General features: G+C 50.2%; 3 protein-coding genes across 3 annotated transcripts in view; 1 reads left to right on the top strand and 2 right to left on the bottom strand.

The window, feature by feature from the left end:
- Positions 1-23,605, bottom strand: part of LOC134984491 (oocyte zinc finger protein XlCOF22-like) — a 350,792-nt gene that overhangs the window by 241,592 nt on the left and 85,595 nt on the right. The gene's annotated exons all lie outside the window — the stretch shown is intronic.
- Positions 1-23,605, bottom strand: part of LOC134984507 (zinc finger protein 585A-like) — a 201,488-nt gene that overhangs the window by 14,002 nt on the left and 163,881 nt on the right. The gene's annotated exons all lie outside the window — the stretch shown is intronic.
- The window catches only part of LOC134984517 (zinc finger protein 2-like), a 47,552-nt gene continuing 31,495 nt past the window's right edge, over positions 7,549-23,605 (top strand). Inside the window, exons 1-2 of the mRNA XM_063950084.1 lie at positions 7,549-7,604; positions 10,772-10,835. Of these exons, the coding sequence (XP_063806154.1) occupies positions 7,549-7,604; positions 10,772-10,835 (120 nt within the window). The remainder of the gene's footprint in view (positions 7,605-10,771; positions 10,836-23,605) is intronic.

Here is a 23,605-nt window from a genome sequence, read left to right on the forward strand (position 1 = left end):
CACCCAGACACATCCCCCGGTGTTACTGTATAATGTCCCATTCCCAGCAGTCACCTCTCCAGTCATCACCCAGACACGTCCCCTGGTGTTACTGTATAATGCCCCATTCCCGGCAGTCACCTCTCCAGTCATCACCCAGACACGTCCAACAGTGTTACTGTATAATGCCCCATTCCCAGCAGTCACCTCTCCAGTCATCACCCAGACACGTCCCCTGGTGTTACTGTACAATGCCCCATTCCCAGCATTCACCTCTCCAGTCATCACCCAGACACGTCCCCTGGTGTTACTGTATAATGCCACATTCCCAGCAGTCACCTCTCCAGTCATCACCCAGACACATCCCCCGGTGTTACTGTACAATGCCCCATTCCCAGCATTCACCTCTCCAGTCATCACCCAGACACGTCCCCTGGTGTTACTGTATAATGTCCCATTCCCAGCAGTCACCTCTCCAGTCATCACCCAGACACATCCCCCGGTGTTACTGTTTAATATCCCATTCCCAGCAGTCACCTCTCCAGTCATCACCCAGACACGTCCAACAGTGTTACTGTATAATGCCTCATTCCCAGCAGTCACCTCTCCAGTCATCACCCAGACACATCCCCTGGTGTTACTGTTTAATATCCCATTCCCAGTAGTCACCTCTCCAGTCATCACCCAGACACGTCCCCTGGTGTTACTGTACAATGCCCCATTCCCAGCATTCACCTCTCCAGTCATCACCCAGACACATCCCCTGGTGTTACTGTACAATGCCCCATTCCCAGCATTCACCTCTCCAGTCATCACCCAGACACGTCCCCTGGTGTTACTGTATAATGCCACATTCCCAGCAGTCACCTCTCCAGTCATCACCCAGACACATCCCCTGGTGTTACTGTATAATGTCCCATTCCCAGCAGTCACCTCTCCAGTCATCACCCAGACACATCCCCTGGTGTTACTGTATAATGTCCCATTCCCAGCAGTCACCTCTCCAGTCATCACCCAGACACGTCCCCTGGTGTTACTGTATAATGCCCCATTCCCAGCAGTCACCTCTCCAGTCATCACCCAGACACATCCCCTGGTGTTACTGTATAATGCCCCATTCCCAGCATTCACCTCTCCAGTCATCATCCAGACACATCCCCTGGTGTTACTGTATAATGCCCCATTCCCAGCATTCACCTCTCCAGTCATCACCCAGACACATCCCCTGGTGTTACTGTATAATGCCCCATTCCCAGCAGTCACCTCTCCAGTCATCACCCAGACACTTCTCATGGTGTTACTGTATAATATCCCATTCCCAGCAGTCACCTCTCCAGTCAGCAGCTGAATGATCTTGTTAGAGAGTTCCAGGATCTTCTGGTCAATGTGTCTCATGTGTCAGTGAGTGAGGTGGAGGCACCGTGTTGGGGCTCTGGGTCCTGCGCAGTCCTCCTGACACACGGGGATGGCTGCTCGGTGTCTCACACTCACAGGATGTCTTCTTCACTACTGTGTAACCCTGTGAAATGGGGGAGACATCACTGTAAATACACACAGATCCCCTCACGTCCCCAGTCATGTCCCTGTATTATTAATATAGATATGTGATGTCACTGTGCCACTCCCAGTTCCCCTCACGTCCCCAGTCATGTCCCTGTATTACTACTGTGCCAATAGACACACTCAACCCAACCCACACAGTGCACCTGTCCTGTAACGGGCACACTTACCTCTGCATTATGGTTACCTCCTTTCTACTCAATGCACCTACCAGACATACACACCAGGGATGTGCGGTGAGGTACATTTATCAGGAGGCAATGGCTAGTACCAGAGCCAGATTTACACACAATATATGAGCCCAAGGATTACACATAGGTGCAGCGGTATGCACACGTGGGCATTACACACAGGGGCAGCGGTATGCACACGTGAGCATTATACACAGTTGCAGTGGTATATACACGTGGGCATTGTACACAGGTGCAGAGGTATACACACGTGGGCATTATACACAGGTGCAGAGGTATATACACGTGGGCATTAGACACAGGTGCAGAGGTATACACACGTGGGCATTATACACAGGTGCAGTGGTATACACACGTGGGCATTATACACAGGTGCAGAGGTATACACACGTGGGCATTATACACAGGTGCAGAGGTATATACACGTGGGCATAATACACAGGTGCAGAGGTATACACACGTGGGCATTGTACACAGGTGCAGAGGTATACACACGTGAGCATTATACACAGGTGCAGAGGTATACACACGTGAGCATTATACACAGGTGCAGAGGTATACACACGTGGGCATTAGACACAGGTGCAGAGGTATACACACGTGGGCTATATACACAGGTGCAGTGGTATATACACGTGGGCATTAGACACAGGTGCAGAGGTATACACACGTGGGCATTAGACACAGGTGCAGAGGTATACACACGTGGGCATTAGACACAGGTGCAGAGGTATACACACGTGGGCATTAGACACAGGTGCAGAAGTATATACACGTGGGCATTAGACACAGGTGCAGAAGTATATACACGTGGGCATTATACACAGGTGCAGAGGTATACACACGTGGGCATTATACACAGGTGCAGAGGTATACACACGTGGGCATTATACACAGGTGCAGAGGTATACACACGTGGGCATTATACACAGGTGCAGAGGTATATACACGTGGGCATTATACACAGGTGCAGAGGTATATACACGTGGGCATTATACACAGGCGCAGAGGTATACACACGTGAGCATTATACACAGGTGCAGAGGTATATACACGTGAGCATTATACACAGGTGCAGAGGTATACACACGTGGGCTATATACACAGGTGCAGAGGTATATACACGTGGGCATTATACACAGGCGCAGAGGTATACACACGTGAGCATTATACACAGGTGCAGAGGTATATACACGTGGGCATTAGACACAGGTGCAGAGGTATACACACGTGGGCTATATACACAGGTGCAGAGGTATACACACGTGGGCATTGTACACAGGTGCAGAGGTATACACACGTGGGCATTATACACAGGTGCAGAGGTATACACACGTGGGCATTAGACACAGGTGCAGAGGTATATACACGTGGGCATAATACACAGGTGCAGAGGTATACACACGTGGGCATTGTACACAGGTGCAGAGGTATACACACGTGAGCATTATACACAGGTGCAGAGGTATACACACGTGAGCATTATACACAGGTGCAGAGGTATACACACGTGGGCATTAGACACAGGTGCAGAGGTATACACACGTGGGCTATATACACAGGTGCAGTGGTATATACACGTGGGCATTAGACACAGGTGCAGAGGTATACACACGTGGGCATTGGACACAGGTGCAGAGGTATACACACGTGGGCATTATACACAGGTGCAGAGGTATATACACGTGGGCATTATACACAGGTGCAGAGGTATACACACGTGGGCATTATACACAGGTGCAGAGGTATATACACGTGGGCATTATACACAGGTGCAGAGGTATACACACGTGGGCTATATACACAGGTGCAGAGGTATATACACGTGGGCACTATACACAGGTGCAGAGGTATACACACGTGGGCATTGTACACAGGTGCAGAGGTATACACGTGGGCATTATACACAGGTGCAGAGGTATACACACGTGGGCATTATACACAGGTGCAGAGGTATACACACGTGGGCTATATACACAGGTGCAGAGATATACACACGTGGGCATTAGACACAGGTGCAGAGGTATATACACGTGGGCATTATACACAGGTGCAGTGGTATACACACGTGAGCATTATACACAGGTGCAGAGGTATACACACGTGGGCATTATACACAGGTGCAGAGGTATATACACGTGGGCATTATACACAGGTGCAGAGGTATACACACGTGGGCATTATACACAGGTGCAGAGGTATACACACGTGGGCATTATACACAGGTGCAGAGGTATATACACGTGGGCATTATACACAGGTGCAGAGGTATACACACGTGGGCATTAGACACAGGTGCAGAGGTATACACACGTGGGCATTATACACAGGTGCAGAGGTATACACACGTGGGCATTAGACACAGGTGCAGAGGTATACACACGTGGGCATTATACACAGGTGCAGAGGTATACACACGTGGGCATTAGACACAAGTGCAGTGGTATACACACGTGGGCATTATACACAGGTGCAGAGGTATACACACGTGGGCATTATACACAGGTGCAGAGGTATATACACGTGGGCATTATACACAGGTGCAGAGGTATATACACGTGGGCATAATACACAGGTGCAGAGGTATACACACGTGGGCATTGTACACAGGTGCAGAGGTATACACACGTGGGCATTATACACAGGTGCAGAGGTATACACACGTGGGCATTATACACAGGTGCAGAGGTATACACACGTGGGCATTAGACACAGATGCAGAGGTATACACACGTGGGCATTATACACAGGTGCAGAGGTATACACACGTGGGCATTATACACAGGTGCAGAGGTATATACACGTGGGCATTATACACAGGTGCAGAGGTATACACACGTGGGCATTATACACAGGTGCAGAGGTATACACACGTGGGCTATATACACAGGTGCAGAGGTATATACACGTGGGCATTAGACACAGGTGCAGAGGTATATACACGTGAGCATTATACACAGGTGCAGAGGTATATACACGTGGGCATTATACACAGGTGCAGAGGTATACACACGTGGGCATTATACACAGGTGCAGAGGTATATACACGTGGGCATTATACACAGGTGCAGAGGTATACACACGTGAGCATTATACACAGGTGCAGAGGTATACACACGTGAGCATTATACACAGGTGCAGAGGTATATACACAGGTGCAGCGGTATACACACGTGGGCATTATACACAGGTGCAGAGGTATATACACGTGGGCATTATACACAGGTGCAGAGGTATATACACGTGGGCTATATACACAGGTGCAGAGGTATACACACGTGAGCATTATACACAGGTGCAGAGGTATACACACGTGGGCATTAGACACAGGTGCAGTGGTATATACACATGTGGGCATTAGACACAGGTGCAGTGGTATACACACGTGGGCATTGTACACAGGTGCAGAGGTATACACACGTGGGCTATATACACAGGTGCAGAGGTATACACACGTGGGCTATATACACAGGTGCAGAGGTATACACACGTGGGCATTGTACACAGGTGCAGAGGTATATACACGTGGGCTATATACACAGGTGCAGAGGTATACACACGTGGGCTATATACACAGGTGCAGAGGTATACACACGTGGGCATTAGACACAGGTGCAGTAGTATATACACGTGGGCACTATACACAGGTGCAGAGGTATATACACGTGGGCATTATACACAGGTGCAGAGGTATACACACGTGGGCATTGTACACAGGTGCAGAGGTATACACACGTGGGCATTAGACACAGGTGCAGAGGTATACACACGTGGGCATTGTACACAGGTGCAGAGGTATACACACGTGGGCATTGTACACAGGTGCAGAGGTATACACACGTGGGCATTGTACACAGGTGCAGAGGTATACACACGTGGGCATTATACACAGGTGCAGAGGTATACACACGTGGGCATTATACACAGGTGCAGAGGTATACACACGTGGGCTATATACACAGGTGCAGAGGTATACACACGTGGGCATTATACACAGGTGCAGAGGTATACACACGTGGGCATTAGACACAGGTGCAGAGGTATATACACGTGGGCTATATACACAGGTGCAGAGGTATACACACGTGGGCATGATACACAGGTGCAGCGGTATACACACGTGGGCATTATACACAGGTGCAGCGGTATACACACGTGGGCATGATACACAGGTGCAGCGGTATACACACGTGGGCATTATACACAGGTGGAGAGGTATATACACGTGGGCATTATACACAGGTGGAGAGGTATATACACGTGGGCATTAGACACAGGTGCAGTGGTATATACACGTGGGCATTAGACACAGGTGCAGTGGTATATACACGTGGGCATTATACACAGGTGCAGAGGTATACACACGTGGGCATTAGACACAGGTGCAGAGGTATACACACGTGGGCATTAGACACAGGTGCAGAGGTATACACACGTGGGCATTATATACAGGTGCAGAGGTATATACACGTGGGCATTATACACAGGTGCAGTGGTATATACACGTGGGCATTAGACACAGGCGCAGAGGTATACACACGTGGGCATTAGACACAGGTGCAGTGGTATACACACGTGGGCATTAGACGCAGGTGCAGAGGTATACACACGTGGGCATTATACACAGGTGCAGCGGTATACACACGTGGGCATTATACACAGGTGCAGCGGTATACACACGTGGGCATTATACACAGGTGCAGAGGTATATACACGTGAGCATTATACACAGGTGCAGCGGTACATACACGTGGGCATTAGACACAGGTGCAGTGGTATACACACGTGGGCATTATACACAGGTGCAGAGGTATATACACGTGGGCATTAGACACAGGTGCAGTGGTATACACACGTGGGCATTATACACAGGTGCAGTGGTATATACACGTGGGCATTAGACACAGGTGCAGTGGTATATACACGTGGGCATTAGACACAGGTGCAGTGGTATATACACGTGGGCATTAGACACAGGTGCAGTGGTATATACACGTGGGCATTAGACACAGGTGCAGTGGTATATACACGTGGGCATTAGACACAGGTGCAGTGGTATATACACGTGGGCATTAGACACAGGTGCAGTGGTATATACACGTGGGCATTAGACACAGGTGCAGTGGTATATACACGTGGGCATTATACACAGGTGCAGAGGTATACACACGTGGGCACTATACACAGGGCAGAGGTATATACATGTGGGCATTATACACAGGTGCAGCAGTGTATACATGTGGATATTATACACAGGTGCAGCAGTATATACACATTTGGGTATTATACACATGTGCAGCAGTATACACATGTGGGCAATATACACATGTGCAGCGGTATATACATGTGGACATTATACACAGGTGCAGCAGTTTACACACATTTGGGCATTATACACAGGAGGAGTAGTATAAATTTGGTGAGTGCGGGTAAGGTAGGTGGAGGGGGGGGGCACTGCCTAGGTAGGTGACGGCCGGGGGGGCGGGGAAACAACAGGTGACGGGCGCGGGGGGGGGGGTTTGAAACGACAGGTGACGGCCAGGGGGGGGGGGGGGGGGGGGGGGGGGGAGAACGACGACAGGTGACGGCCAGGGGTGGGGGAACGACAGGTGACCGCAAAGGGGGGGGGGGGGGGGGGGGAACGCCAGGTGACAGTCAGGGGGGACGGCAGGTGATGAAAAGGGGGTGGCAGGAGAGGAAGATGCGTCAGGGTACAGCCAGGCAGATGCAGGAGAGGCAGGTGATGAGTAGGGGGCTGCAGGTGAGGCAGCAGGGTACAAGCAGGAGAGCCAGGTGACGGACATGTGGGTGGCAGGAGATGCAGGTGGTGGAAGATGACGGGCCGGGGATGGTAGAAGAGGCAATGGAGGAAAGGTACAGGCAGAGGCGCACAGGTAAGACAGGCGAAAGACAGCGGGTGGTAGTAGAGGCAGGAAAGTGGCAGGTGATGGGCAGGGAGGTGGTAGGAGAGGCAGGTGGTGGCAGGTGATGGGCAGGGGGTGGTAGGAGAGGCAGGTGGTGGGCAGGGGGGTGGTAGGAGAGGCAGGTGATGGGCAGGTGGGTGGTAGGAGAGGCAGGGGGCAGGAGTGTCAGGCAACTGGCAAGCGGCTGCAGAAGACTGGCAGGGTACAGGACAGGGTGGTAGGGTATAGACTGAGGATGGCAGGTGGTGGCAAGAGAGGCGGGTGACAGACGGGGTGGCAGGAGGTGGTAGGGTACAGGCAGGGGGTGGCAGGAGCGGTGGGTGACAGGCAGCGGGTGGCAGGATACATACAGGGAGTGGCAGATGACATGCAAGGGATGGCATAAGAGGTGGGTGACATGCAGGGGGTGGCAGGAGAGGAAGGTGACATACAGGGAGGGGCAGATGACAAGCAGTGGATGGCATGAGAAGTGGGTGACAGACAGGGGGTGGTAAGGTACCGGACTGGGTGGTAGGGTATAGACTGGGGGCGGCAGGAGAGGCGGGTGGCAGGGTACAGGCAGGAGGTGGAAGGAAAGGTGGGTGACAGGCAGTGGGTGGCAGGGTACAGGCAGGAGGTGGAAGGAAAGGTGGGTGACAGGCAGCGAGTGGCAGGGGGAGGCAGATGACATGCAGGGGATGGCATGAGAGGTGGGTGACAGGCAGGGGCGTCAGCAGAGGCAGGTGAAATACAGGGAGTAACAGATGACAGGCAGGGGATGGCATGAGAGGTGGGTGACAGGCAGGAGTGGCAGGGTAGAGGCAGGGGGTGGCAGGAGAGGCGGGTGACAGACGGGGTGGTAAGGTACAGGCAGGGGGCAGCAGGTGATGTGGCATTAGGACAATGTCAGGGGCAGGAGAGGGGGCATTAATTAGGAGAATGTCAGGGGCAGCAGGCATTAGGAGAATGTCAGGGGCGGCAGGTGAGGGGGCATTAGGAGAATGTCAGGGGCGGCAGGTGAGGGGGCATTAGGAGAATGTCAGGGGCGGCATGTGAGGGGGCATTAGGAGAATGTCAGGGGCGGCATGTGAGGGGGCATTAGGAGAATGTCAGGGGCAGCATGTGAGGGGGCATTAGGAGCATGTCAGGGGCAGCAAGTGGGGTATTAGGATAATGTCAGGGTCAGGTGAGGGGGTATTAGGAGAATATAGTGGCAGGTGGGAGGCTATTATGAGACTATAGGGGCAGCAGGTGAGGGGGTATTAGGAGAATATAGGGGCAGCAGGTGAGGGGGTATTAGGAGAATATAGGGACAGCAGGTGAGGAGGCATTAGGAAAATATAGGGGCCGCAGGTGAGGGGGCATTAGGACAATGTCAGGGGCCGCAGGTGAGGGGGCATTAGGACAATGTCAGGGGCTGCAGGTGAGGGGGCATTAGGACAATGTCAGGGGCAGCAGGTGTGGGGGCATTAGGAGATTGTAGGGAATGCAGGTGAGGGGGTATTAGGAGAATGTCAGTGGCAGGAGAGAGAGCAATAGAAGGGCATTAGGTGAGGGGGCATTAGTAGAATGTCAGGGGAAGGAGAGGGGGTATTAGGATAGGTTGGGGGCAGGGGAGGGGGTATTAGGAGAGGTTCGGGCAGGAGAGGGGGTATTAGGAGAGGACGGGGCAGGGAATGGGGTATTAGGAGAGGAAGGGGCAGGAGAGGGGGTATTAGGAGAGGATGGGGCAGGAGAGGGGGTATTAGGAGAGGATGGGGCAGGAGAGGGGGTATTAGGAGAGGATGGGGCAGGAGAAGGGGTATTAGGAGAGGATGGGGCAGGAGAAGGGGTATTAGGAGAGGATGGGGCAGGAGAAGGGGTATTAGGAGAGGATGGGGCAGGAGAAGGGGTATTAGGAGAGGATGGGGCAGGAGAAGGGGTATTAGGAGAGGATGGGGCAGGAGAGGGGGTATTAGGAGAGGATGGGGCAGGAGAGGGGGTATTAGGAGAGGTAGGAGGCAGGAGAGGGGGTATTAGGAGCGGTAGGAGGCAGGAGAGGGGGTATTAGGAGCGGTAGGAGGCAGGAGAGGGGGTATTAGGAGCGGTAGGAGGCAGGAGAGGGGGTATTAGGAGCGGTAGGAGGCAGGAGAGGGGGTATTAGGAGAGGATGGGGGCTGGAGAGGGGGTATTAGGAGAGGATGGGACAGGAGATGGGGTATTAGGAGAGGTAGGAGGCAGGAGAGGGGGTATTAGGAGAGGTGGGGGCAGGAGAGGGGGTATTAGGAGAGGTTGGGGCAGGAGAGGTTGGGGCAGGAGAGGGGGAATTAGTAGAGGATGGGGCAGGAGAGGGGGTATTAGGAGAGGATGGGGGCAGGAGAGGGGGTATTAGGAGAGGTTGGGGGCAGGAGAGGGAGTATTAGGAGAGGTTGGGGCAGGAGAGGGGGTATTAGGAGAGGATGGGGGCAGGAGAGGGGTATTAGGAGAGGATGGGGCAGGAGAGGGGGTATTAGGAGAGGATGGGGGCAGGAGAGGGGGTATTAGGAGAGGTTGGGGGCAGGAGACAGGAGGGATGAGGGGACATTACCTGGAGGATAAGGCAGCAGTTCCCACCCTGGCCTGGACGGTGAAATGTGTACCGGAAGTGGGCGGGGCGGAATTTCCGTGGGATCAGCATAACGCATGGGATTATGGGTAGTGACTACCACGGTAACTCAGCAACCAGGAGCAGCCCCGCCCACTCACTGCTTATAGGCCGCAGCTTCCAGTCACTATCACACTCAGCCCCGCCCTTACTCCCTCTCATAGGCCGCAATGCTCTGTCACTCATTTACCCCCAGCCCCGCCCACTCATTGCCCATTAGATGCAACGCCTCGTCACACAACAACCTCTCCCTGCCCGCCCACACTCGCGCCCATTGGCCGCCGTATTCTAGCACTCTCCTGTCCATTGGCCGCGGCCACGCCCACTCTCCTGCTCATAAGCCGCAGCTTCCAGTCACTGTTACACCCAGCCCCGCCCTCTCTCCCTCTCATAGGTCGCAATGCCCCGTCACTCAACTAGCTCCAGCTCCGCCCACAGCACGCAGATTCCCGTCATTCAGCCATCATTAGCCCCGCCTACTCTCTGTCCCCGGCTCCTTGTTACGTCATTATCAGAGCTCAGACTCATTCCCACAAGGCAGCAGGAGCAGAGAGCAGCCATTGCTGTGTCTGGCAGCAGGTAATGATATTATTATTATTATTCTATAGGCTGAGCAGCTCTGGTGTCAGGTTCTGTACTACAGGGGGAGCAGCCTCTGGTGCCTTGTTATAGTGCAGCTGGAGCAGCCTCTGGTGCTGCATTATCCCTGTACAGGTGGCTGACACTCTAGTGTCCTATTACTGTAATACAGGTGGCGCAGACCCCGCCGTTACCGTAATGCAGGAGGCGCAGACCCCGCCGTTACCGTAATACAGGTGGCGCAGACCCCGCCGTTACCGTAATACAGGTGGCGCAGACCCCGCCGTTACCGTAATACAGGTGGCGCACACCCCGCCGTTACCGTAATACAGGTGGTGCAGACCCCGCCGTTACCGTAATACAGGAGGCGCAGACCCCGTCGTTACCGTAGTACAGGTGGCGCAGACCCCGCCGTTATCGTAATACAGGTGGCGCAGTCCCCGCTGTTACCGTAATACAGATGGCGCAGACCCCGCCGTTTCCGTAATACAGATGGCGCACATCCCGCCTTTACCGTGATTCAGGTGGCACAGAACACGCCGTTACTGTAATTCTATAAACGGGACATTACAGGTGTTGTGTCCTGTGGCATTGTACTATACAGGTGGAGCGGCATATGTTGTATTAATATTCATTGGAGCTGTATTAAAATACAGGGGAGTGGCATGTGTTGTCCTACTGTACAGGGGGAGCGACCTGGGGCATCCTCCTATACAGGGGTAGTGGATTATGACATCCTACTATACAGGGGGAGCAGCCTGTGTTGCCCTTTTATACAGGGTAAGTGGCCTGTGGTGTCTTGTTACTTTTATTATATAGGGTGAGCGACATGTATTGTCTTTCTATACAGAAGGAGTGGCCTGTGTTGTCATATTACAGGGGTAGCATCCTGCACTGTCATAGTATACAGGGGGAGTGGCCTGTGTTGTCATAATATACAAGTGGAGGGACCTGTGGTGTCTTGTTACTATTATTATATAGGGTGGGCGGAATGTATTTTCTTTCTATACAGAATGCGTGGCCTGTGTTGTCATAATATACAGGGGGAGCGGCATGTGTTGTCATAATATACAGGGGCAGCGGCATGTGTTGTCATAATATACAGGGGCAGCGGCCTGTGTTGTCATAATATACAGGGGTAGCTTCCTGTGCTGTCATAGTATACAGGGGCTGCGGCCTGTGTTGTCATAGTATACAGGGGTAGCTTCCTGTGCTGTCATAGTATACATGGGGAGCGGCCTGTGTTGTATTTATTAGCAGTTTCTTATATAGTGCAGCATATTCTGTTGCGCTTTACAATTAGAACAGCAGTAATAGAACGAAACAGGGTCAAAACAGACAGACATAGAGGTAGGAAGGTCCTGCTTGCATGCTTACAATCTATGGGGTAATAGGCATTGATACACAAGGATAGATGCTACCTGTTGCATAATGGTCCACCAGCTTGCCAGTTTCTTAATGGGTTGTATGATATGATCACCCAGCAATGAGATGAGGAATAGACTGAGAACAACAGAGGACCCAAGACTGAGACTTGCGGTACTCCAACTTATAGAGGTAGAGAAGAAGAGGTAGAATCAGAGAAGTGACACTGAAAGAGCGATTAGATAGGTAGGATGAGAACCAGGAGAGGGCTGTGTCCTGAAGACCTAGGGATTGTAGTGTTTGTATGAGAAGAGAGTGGTCAACAGTGTCATAAGCAGCAGAGAGATCTAGAAGAATGAGTAGTGTGTAGTGGGCTTTAGATCTAGCAGTGACTAGATCATTCACTACTATGGTCAGCGCCGTCTCTGTGGAGTGTTGGGCATGAAAGCCTGACTGAAGTGGGTCCAATAAGTTGTGGGAGTTAAGAATGTGTGTAAGGCGACTGTAGGCAAGTCTCTCAAGTAGCTTGGAGGGATATGGTAGCTGAGAAACGGGACGGTAGTTAGAGAGCGTGTTTGGGTCAGAGTTGTGTTTTTTTAGTAATGGGAGTAATCAGTGCATGCTTAAACAGAGAAGGAAAGATACCAGTAGAGAGAGAGAGAGATTACAGATTTTAGTTAAGGTTGGGATAAGCACAGGAGACAAAGTTTTACTGACCTGTGAGGGTATAGGATCAAGAGGAGAGGTAGTGTAGTAGGAGGATGGAAAGACTGATGATACTTCATCTTCACTTGTGGGATCAAATGAAGAGATAGTGCCAGAGGGTTCAGGTAGGGAATTGAGCAGGTCACTGGCTGAGGAAGAGCGTACCATTTCATCTCGGATTTTATCAATCTTATCCTTGAAGTAGGAGGCAAGTTCTTGTGCACTGATACACAAAACACTAATATTTGCAGCGCCTGCATCAATTTATTAAAATCAGAAAAAATATTTAAAAAAAATGCAATGGTGGGGACAATGCTTGGTATACGTTCACCAATATATAGGAGTTGTGTATTGCTCCTATTAGGAATAACTAGATGAAAGAAATATAATAGGGGCGCTCATATATCAAAACACTGTACCCAACAAGATAACAACCATGGAGTCCCAATAGTTATTAAAATGACTTTATTATAAATAAGAAATACTTTTGTATCTGTATATATTGCTATTAAATATGAACTATTCTTGTACAATTGTGTAGCAATTTTATAACACTTGTATAATTAATTAACAGTACTTACAGAGTCATATAAAAAGCAGCTAGAAACCAAATACATATATTAATGTAATTGTTCAGTGGTAATATGACCAATATATCCAACCGGGCGTCCCCGGAAAGAAAATATTCGTTGTGGCTTAAAAACAACAGCTGGAAGATAAAAAAACGTTTATATGCCAAGCCCAGGTGGGTGTCGGCGCGGAACTGATGAGAAGAGAACCGTCAAGTCCAGTGGTGGAAAATCCGTTATGCGCTTGATGTATATTCTCCTCCAGGATTAAATCACCTCTTCCACTATAGCTGGATTGTATGGGTAACGGTCCCAAGATGTTATCACTGTTGATAGAAGCGGCGTGTGGACCGTGTCCACAGCGGGGATGGTATTGCCGCTAAATAGTGAAGATCCCGTGGTGGATATATAAACCATAGTAAATTTTTCAGACTGGGGGCAGTTTGGATTCCCGTCTCTTATACGGGACTTGAGGTGACTCGTACCTTGTTTGTGCTGCCGATACAGCTTTACCATTGGGCTGATTGGCCCTGGGATATGGGCGCTGTTGGTATTGTCGGCATGTGAACCGCTGTTGCGGCGAGATCGATAAGGCCGCTGTATAAGGCCGTATGGTGAGAGTCCCGTGGTGGATTGTCAGAATTCGTTTGGATCTCCCAGTGTGAAAACATATTAGCAGGGACTGAGGTTCACGGAATAATAACTAGTTTATTAAAGCAACGTACAACTGTAAACAATAAATATAAAGCAGGAATAACTAGAGAACACAAAGGGAAAACTGAGGAGACATGGGATGCCAGGAAACTGTGAGTACATGAGAATGATGTAGACTGTGGTAGAGTATGCACGTACCAGGGTTGCAGGATTGCACTGTAACTGGAACACAGGATGGCACTGATGATTTGTAAACTTGTGTACGGTGACCAAAGGTGCTGATGAGTTAAGGAACTTGTGAATGATGATTAAAGACACTGGTGATTTGCAGACTTGTAAATGGTGACTGAAGATCATACATGCCTATCTGGCCCTCTCCATGAGGGAGAAAATGCTCTGTTTCTGGACTTTCCTGGTAATGTATGATTGCCATCACCTGTGGTGAGCCAGGTAATTGATAAGAAAGGTGTTTCACCACAGGTGGTTGCAATCATACATTACCAGGAAAGTCCAGGAACAGAGCATTTTCTCCCTCATGGAGAGGGTCAGGTAGGCAAGTATGCTAAAGATGCTGAGGAGTTAAGGAACTTGTGAATGATGATTGAAAACACAGATGATTTGCAAAGTTGTAAGCGATGACTGAAGACGCTGATGATTCCAGGAACTTGAGAATAATGGTTAAAGACACTGGTGGTTTGCAGAGTAGTACACGGTGACTGGAGACACTGATGATTCTAGGAACTTGAAAATGATACTTAAAGACTGATGCAGACACTGACTCCCAGCACGCTGATGACCGAGACACATTAAAGTCCAGAAGCTGCTTGAGAAAGCTGGAAGCTGTGCAGCAGTTAATGCTGGAAGCACCGGAGACACTGGGGTAGACTGTGGAGAAACTCGCCGAGAACGAGAGCACTGGCAGTTCTTTGGTCGATTTAGCAGCAGAGATCAGCATGACCAGGACCAGGAGCTATAACAATCTTGACTCGATAAATTGGCAACAGGGAGCCTGTGTGGTTGGCCTAAGTAGTGAGTACAGGTGCTGCTCACAGCTGTGGCAGCAGCCACTAATCAAGCTGCAGATACAGAGCAGCACTCTGAACACCAGAGCAGAGAGCGCCACCCCAGGCATGGAGGAGAAACTACATGGGATTGATCGGTAACATTCAAACAGGGCCGGTATATGGAGTAACCACCTGGACTGGTTTGTGCTGTTGTAGGCACTGATAGTAGCTAGTGGGGGAGGTGAGGGAGGGTAAAGAAGTGATTTAAATGTATTAAAAAGTTGCTTGGGGTTGGTGGCATGAGAAGAGATGAGAGATTAGAAATATGTTTGGCAGTGTCCAGGGCCTGATGATAGGAGTGGTAGGTGGTCTTATATCTGAGGATTCTGAGATTTACGCCACTGACGTTCTACTTTACGTGACAGTTTTTGTAGGTGTCTTGATGATTTAGAGTGCCATGGTTGACATCTAAGCCTACGTGGGGTGTGATGGGTAGCTGGAGCCACTTCATCAAGGGCACTCTCTAGGGTCTTGTGCAGGTGGGATACAGCAGTGTCAGGTGTGGTAAATGTAGAGATTGGTGAGAGCAGTTTTTGCAGAGAAGTGGAAAGTTGGTGAAAATGTATATTGTTAGTATTTCTGCGGGTTAGAGGAGGCTTGCTAGGTTTTAGTGTCATAGAATTTAGAGTAATAGAAGAGATTGTGAAGGTGATCAGGATGTGATCAGAGAGAGGGAAAGGAGTGTTAATGAATTCAGAAACTGAGCAGTGCCTGGTGAACACAAGATCAAGGCAGTGGCCCTCCTGATGAGTAGAGGAGTCAGACCATTGGGTGAGGCCAAGAGAGGAGGTTAGAGAGAAGAGTTTGGAGGCATGAACAGATTGTGGACTGTCAAGAGCTAAATTGAAATCGCCCATAATGATGGTGGAGATGTCAGAGGATAAGATGTGCAGAAGCCAGGCAGAAAAATCTTCTAGAAATTGTTGTTCGAGTTGCCCAGGAGGGCGATAGATAGCTGCAAAATGCAGAGAGAATAGGTAAAAATCCTGATAGAGTGAACTTTAAATGATGTGAATGCGAGTGATGGAACCTGAGGTAGAACAGTGTATGTGAAAAATTGGAACAGTAAGATTCCAACCCCACCACCTTTATAATTACCAGGCCTGGGGGTGTGTGTGAAGTGGAAACCACCGTGTGACAGTGCTGCAGGGGAGGCCGAGTCTGATTGTGTGAGCCAGGTTTCTGTTATAGTCAGCAGATTTAAGTTGTGAGAGATAAAGAGGTCATGGATGGATGGTAATTTGTTACAAGCAGAGCGTGCATTCCATAAGCCACATTTTAGTGACTTGGAGGGGGATGGGAGACACGTGATATTTATGAGGTTAGATGGATTTCTATGTTGTTATGAGATAGCTGAGTGTGAGAGGGACAGGTGGTTGGGGCCTGGATTTGGTGATATTGCACCAGCTAATAAAAGCAGAAGAGTGAGATAAATATTGTTGGATGTTTGCGAGTGTTTATTCTGGTGGCCAATTGTGGTTGTCAAAGTACTTGCAGAGAAGTAAGTATAAAGCTCATGAGTGGTTAGAAGAGGGGAGTGGAGAATAGAAGCTGTAATGTGCACAGAGGGGTGAGTTTTAGGGTGAGTGTAGAATGTGTTCAATTTGGTGAGAATTCCATGAATTGAAATAAGAAACAGTAGTTTGATGAACATGCTGTGGTCGTTTGTGAGATAATTTTGGGTTAAGTTGTGTAGGAATAAGTTGTTTAAGTAAATTGCCTTTCCTTGATGGTGCTCAATGTTTGTTCAACTGTTTATTTAACTGTTCGGATAACACACTATATTATACATTATTACATTATACAGTAACACCAGGGGATGTGTCTGGGTGAGGACTGGAGAAGTGACTGCTGGGAATGGGACATTATACAGTAACACCAGGGGGGGGTGTCTGGGTGATGACTGGAGAGGTGACTGCTGGGAATGGGGCATTATACAGTAACACCAGGGGAAGTGTCTGGGTGATGACTGGAGAGGTGACTGCTGGGAATGGGACATTATACAGTAACACCAGGGGATGTGTCTGGGTGATGACTGGAGAGGTGACTGCTGGGAATGGGACATTATACAGTAACACCAGGGGACGTGTCTGGGTGATGACTTGAGAGGTGACTGCTGAGAATGGGACATTGGCCCTCATTCCGAGTTGATCGGTCGCAAGGCGAATTTAGCAGAGTTACACACGCTAAGCCGCCGCCTACTGGGAGTGAATCTTAGCTTCTTAAAATTGCGACCGATGTATTCGCAATATTGCGATTACTAACTACTTAGCAGTTTCAGAGTAGCTCCAGACTTACTCTGCCTGTGCGATCATTTCAGTGCTTGTCATTCCTGGTTGACGTCACAAACACACCCAGCGTTCGCCCAGGCACTCCCACCGTTTCCCCGGCCACTCCTGCGTTTTTTCCGGAAACGGTAGCGTTTTCAGCCACACGCCCCTGAAACGCCGTGTTTCCGCCCAGTAACACCCATTTCCTGTCAATCACATTACGATCGCCGGAGCGAAGAAAAAGCCGTGAGTAAAAATACTTTCTTCATAGTAAAGTTACTTGGCGCAGTCGCAGTGCGAACATTGCGCATGCGTACTAAGCGGATTTTCACTGCGATGCGATGAAAAATACCGAGCGAACAACTCGGAATGAGGGCCATTATACAGTAACACCAGATGTGTCTGGGTGACTGCTGGGAATGGGGTATTATACAGTAACACCAGGAGATGTGTCTGGGTGATGACTGGAGAGGTGACTGCTGGGAATGGGGCATTATACAGTAACATCAGGGGATGTGTCTGGGTATGACTGGAGAGGTGACTGCTGGGAATGGGGCATTATACAGTAACACCGGGGGGCGTGTCTGGGTGATGACTGGAGAGGTGACTGCTGGGAATGGAGCATTATACAGTAACACCAGGGAATGTGTCTGGGTGATGACTGGAGAGGTGACTGCTGGGAGTGGGACATTATACAGTAACACCAGGGGACGTGTCTGGGTGATGACTGGAGAGGTGACTGCTGGGAATGGGGCATTGTACAGTAACACTAGGGGACGTGTCTACGTGATGACTGGAGGGGTGACTGCTGGGAATGGGGCATTATACAGTAACACCAGGGGGACGTGTCTGGGTGATGACTGTATCACTGTGTGTGTCAGGTTCCTATAAGGTGTCGGGATGTCACTGTCTATGTCTCCATGCAGGAGGGGGAGTATATAGAGGAACACAGGTTTCTGTACAAGGACATGATGATGGAGAATCACTGGCCCCTCACATCACTGGGTAAGAGGAGACTGTCATGTATTGTACAGGGGAGAACAGGTATGGGGGCCCTTATATACACATCACCTGATAATCACATTTCTCTGACGTCCTTGTGGATGCTGGGACTCCGTCAGGACCATGGGGAATAGCGGCTCCGCAGGAGACTGGGCACAAAAGTAAAAGCTTTAGGACTACCCGGTGTGCACTGGCTCCTCCCCCTATGACCCTCCACCAAGCCTCAGTTAGATTTTTGTGCCCGAACAAGAAGGGTGCATACTAGGTAGCTCTCCTGAGCTGCTTAGAGTAAAAGTTTAAATTAGGTTTTTTATTTTCAGTGAGTCCTGCTGGCAACAGGCTCACTGCATCGAGGGACTAAGGGGAGAAGAAGCGAACTCACCTGCGTGCAGAGTGGATTGGGCTTCTTAGGCTACTGGACATTAGCTCCAGAGGGACCGATCACAGGCCCAGCCATGGATGGGTCCCAGAGCCGCGCCGCCGGCCCCCTTACAGAGCCAGAAGACAAGAAGAGTCCGGAAAATCGGCGGCAGAAGACGTCCTGTCTTCAATAAGGTAGCGCACAGCACCGCAGCTGTGCGCCATTGCTCTCAGCACACTTCACACTCCGGTCACTGAGGATGGAGGGCGCTGGGGGGGGGGGGGGGGGGGTAGGCCCGGGGGGGCCCTGAGACGCAATAAAAACACTTTACATGGCAAAAAATACATCACATATAGCTCCTGGGCTATATGGATGCATTTAACCCCTGCCAGTTTTCCATAAAAAAGCGTGAGAAAGGCCGCCGAGAAGGGGGCGGAGCCTATCTCCTCAGCACACAAGCGCCATTTTCCCTCACAGCTCCGCTGGAAGGACGTCTCCCTGACTCTCCCCTGCAGTCCTGCACTACAGAAACAGGGTAAAACAAGAGAGGGGGGGGCACTAATTTGGCAGATAAATCTATACAGCAGCTATATAAGGGAAATACACTTATATAAGGTTATCCCTATATATATATAGCGCTCTGGTGTGTGCTGGCAAACTCTCCCTCTGTCTCCCCAAAGGGCTAGTGGGGTCCTGTCAGAGCATTCCCTGTGTGTGTGCTGTGTGTCGGTACGTTTGTGTCGACATGTATGAGGAGGAAAATGGTGTGGAGGCGGAGCAATTGCCTGTAATAGTGATGTCACCCCCTAGGGAGTCGACACCTGAGTGGATGGTCTTATGGAAGGAATTACGTGATAGCGTCAGCACTTTACAAAAAACTGTTGACGACATGAGACAGCCGGCAAATCAGCTAGTGCCTGTCCAGGCGTCTCAAACACCGTCAGGGGCTCTAAAGCGCCCGTTACCTCAGATGGTCGACACAGACCCAGACACGGACACTGACTCCAGTGTCGACGGTGAGGAAACAAACGTGATTTCCAGTAGGGCCACACGTTACATGATCACGACAATGAAGGAGGTTTTGAACATTTCTGATACTACAAGTACCACAAAAAAGGGTATTATGTGGGGTGTGAAAAAACTACCCGTAGTTTTTCCTGAATCAGAAGAATTAAATGAGGTGTGTGATGAAGCGTGGGTTTCCCCCGATAAAAAACTGATAATTCCTAAAAAATTATTGGCATTATACCCTTTCCCGCCAGAGGTTAGGGCGCGTTGGGAAACACCCCCTAGGGTAGATAAAGCGCTCACACGCTTATCAAAACAAGTGGCATTACCGTCTCCTGATACGGCCGCCCTCAAGGAACCAGCTGATAGGAAGCTGGAAAATATCCTAAAAAGTATATACACACATACTGGTGTTATACTGCGACCAGCAATCGCCTCAGCCTGCATGTGCAGTGCTGGGGTGGTTTGGTCGGATTCCCTGACTGAAAATATTGATACCCTGGATAGGGACAGTATATTATTGACTATAGAGCATTTAAAGGATGCATTTCTATATATGCGAGATGCACAGAGGGATATTTGCACCCTGGCATCAAGAGTAAGTGCGCTGTCCATTTCTGCCAGAAGAGGGTTATGGACGCGACAGTGGTCAGGTGATGCGGATTCCAAACGGCATATGGAAGTATTGCCGTATAAAGGGGAGGAGTTATTTGGGGTTGGTCTATCGGACCTGGTGGCCACGGCAACGGCCGGGAAATACACCTTTTTACCCCAGGTCACCTCTCAGCAGAAAAAGACACCGTCTTTTCAGGCTCAGTCCTTTCGTCCCCCTAAGGGCAAGCGGGCAAAAGGCCACTCATTTCTGCCCCGGGGCAGAGGAAGGGGAAAAAGACTGCATCAGGCAGCCTCTTCCCAGGAACAGAAGCCCTCCCCCGCTTCTGCCAAGTCCTCAGCATGACGCTGGGGCCTTACAAGCGGACTCAGGCACGGTGGGGGGCCGTCTCAAGAATTTCAGAGCGCAGTGGGCTCACTCGCAAGTGGACCCCTGGATCCTGCAGGTAGTATCTCAGGGGTACAAATTGGAATTCGAGGCGTCTCCCCCTCGCCGGTTCCTGAAGTCTGCTTTACCAACGTCTCCCTCTGACAGGGAGGCAGTATTGGAAGCCATTCACAAGCTGTATTCCCAGCAGGTGATAATCAAGGTACCCCTCCTGCAACAGGGAAAGGGGTACTATTCCACGCTGTTTGTGGTACCGAAGCCAGGCGGCTCGGTGAGACCTATTTTAAATCTGAAATCCTTGAACACTTACATACAAAGGTTCAAATTCAAGATGGAGTCACTCAGAGCAGTGATAGCGAACCTGGAAGAAGGGGACTATATGGTGTCCCTGGACATCAAGGATGCTTACCTCCATGTCCCAATTTGCCCTTCTCACCAAGGGTACCTCAGGTTTGTGGTACAGAACTGTCATTATCAGTTTCAGACGCTGCCGTTTGGATTGTCCACGGCACCCCGGGTCTTTACCAAGGTAATGGCCGAAATGATGATTCTTCTTCGAAGAAAAGGCGTCTTAATTATCCCTTACTTGGACGATCTCCTGATAAGGGCAAAGTCCAGGGAACAGTTAGAGGTCGGAGTAGCACTATCTCAAGTAGTGCTAAGACAGCACGGGTGGATTCTAAATATCCCAAAATCGCAGCTGATTCCGACGACACGTCTGCTGTTCTTAGGGATGATACTGGACACAGTCCAGAAAAAGATGTTTTTCTCCCGGAGGAGAAAGCCAGGGAGTTATCCGAGCTAGTCAGGAACCTCCTAAAACCAGGCCAAGTGTCAGTGCATCAATGCACAAGGGTCCTGGGAAAAATGGTGGCTTCTTACGAAGCGATTCCATTCGGCAGATTCCACGCAAGAACCTTTCAGTGGGATCTGCTGGACAAATGGTCCGGATCGCATCTTCAGATGCATCAGCGGATAACCCTATCTCCGAGGACAAGGGTGTCTCTCCTGTGGTGGTTGCAGAGTGCTCATCTTCTAGAGGGCCGCAGATTCGGCATTCAGGACTGGGTCCTGGTGACCACGGATGCCAGCCTGAGAGGCTGGGGAGCAGTCACACAGGGAAGAAACTTCCAGGGCTTGTGGTCAAGCATGGAAAAGTCATTTCACATAAATATCCTGGAACTAAGGGCCATTTACAATGCCCTAAGTCAAGCAAGGCCTCTGCTTCAGGGTCAGCCGGTGTTGATACAGTCGGACAACATCACGGCAGTCGCCCACGTAAACAGACAGGGCGGCACAAGAAGCAGGAGAGCGATGGCAGAAGCTGCAAGGATTCTTCGCTGGGCGGAAAATCATGTGATAGCACTGTCAGCAGTGTTCATTCCCGGAGTGGACAACTGGGAAGCAGATTTTCTCCGCAGACACGATCTCCACCCGGGAGAGTGGGGACTTCATCCAGAAGTCTTCCAAGTAATTGTAAACCGTTGGGAAAAACCAAAGGTGGACATGATGGCGTCCCGCCTCAACAAAAAACTAGACAGGTATTGCGCCAGGTCAAGGGACCCTCAGGCAATAGCGGTGGACGCTCTGGTAACACCTTGGGTGTACCAGTCAGTGTATGTGTTCCCTCCTCTGCCTCTCATACCAAAGGTACTGAGGATTATAAGTCGGAGAGGAGTAAGAACTATACGCGTGGCTCCGGATTGGCCAAGAAGGTCTTGGTACCCGGAACTTCAAGAGATGCTCACGGAGGATCCGTGGCCTCTACCTCTAAGAAGGGACCTGCTTCAGCAAGGACCCTGTCTGTTCCAAGACTTACCGCGGCTGCGTTTGACGGCATGGCGGTTGAACGCCGGATCCTGAAGGAAAAGGCATTCCAGATGAAGTCATCCCTACCCTTATCAAAGCCAGGAAGGATGTAACTGCACAACATTATCACCGTATTTGGAGGAAATATGTTGCGTGGTGCGAGGCCAGGAAGGCCCCGACAGAGGAATTTCAACTAGGTCGTTTCCTGCATTTCCTGCAAACAGGACTGTCCATGGGCCTAAAATTAGGATCCATTAAGGTTCAAATTTCGGCCTTGTCGATTTTCTTCCAGAAAGAATTGGCTTCAGTTCCTGAAGTCCAGACTTTTGTAAAGGGGGTACTGCATATACAGCCTCCCTTTGTGCCTCCAGTGGCACCCTGGGATCTCAAAGTGGTTTTGGGATTCCTAAAATCACATTGGTTCGAACCACTTGCCACAGTGGATTTAAAATATCTCACATGGAAAGTGGTAATGCTGTTGGCCCTGGCTTCAGCCAGGCGCGTATCAGAATTGGCGGCTTTATCCTATAAAAGCCCTTACCTGATTTTTCATTCGGATAGGGCGGAATTGAGGACTCGCCCTCAATTTCTCCCTAAGGTGGTTTCAGCGTTTCACCTGAACCAACCTATTGTGGTGCCTGCGGCTACTGGGGACTTGGAGGATTCCAAGTTACTGGATGTAGTCAGGGCCCTGAAAATATATGTTTCCAGGACGGCTGGAGTCAGGAAATCTGACTCGCTGTTTATATTATATGCACCCAACAAGCTGGGTGCTCCTGCTTCTAAGCAGACTATTGCTCGTTGGATTTGTAGTACAATTCAGCTTGCACATTCTGTGGCAGGCCTGCCACAGCCAAAATCTGTCAATGCCCATTCCACAAGGAAGGTGGGCTCATCTTGGGCGGCTGCCTTAGGGGTCTCGGCTTTACAACTTTGCCGAGCAGCTGCGTGGTCAGGGGAAAA

The sequence above is a fragment of the Pseudophryne corroboree genome (genome assembly GCF_028390025.1).
Source record: "Pseudophryne corroboree isolate aPseCor3 chromosome 3 unlocalized genomic scaffold, aPseCor3.hap2 SUPER_3_unloc_6, whole genome shotgun sequence".
Lineage (NCBI taxonomy): Eukaryota > Metazoa > Chordata > Amphibia > Anura > Myobatrachidae > Pseudophryne > Pseudophryne corroboree.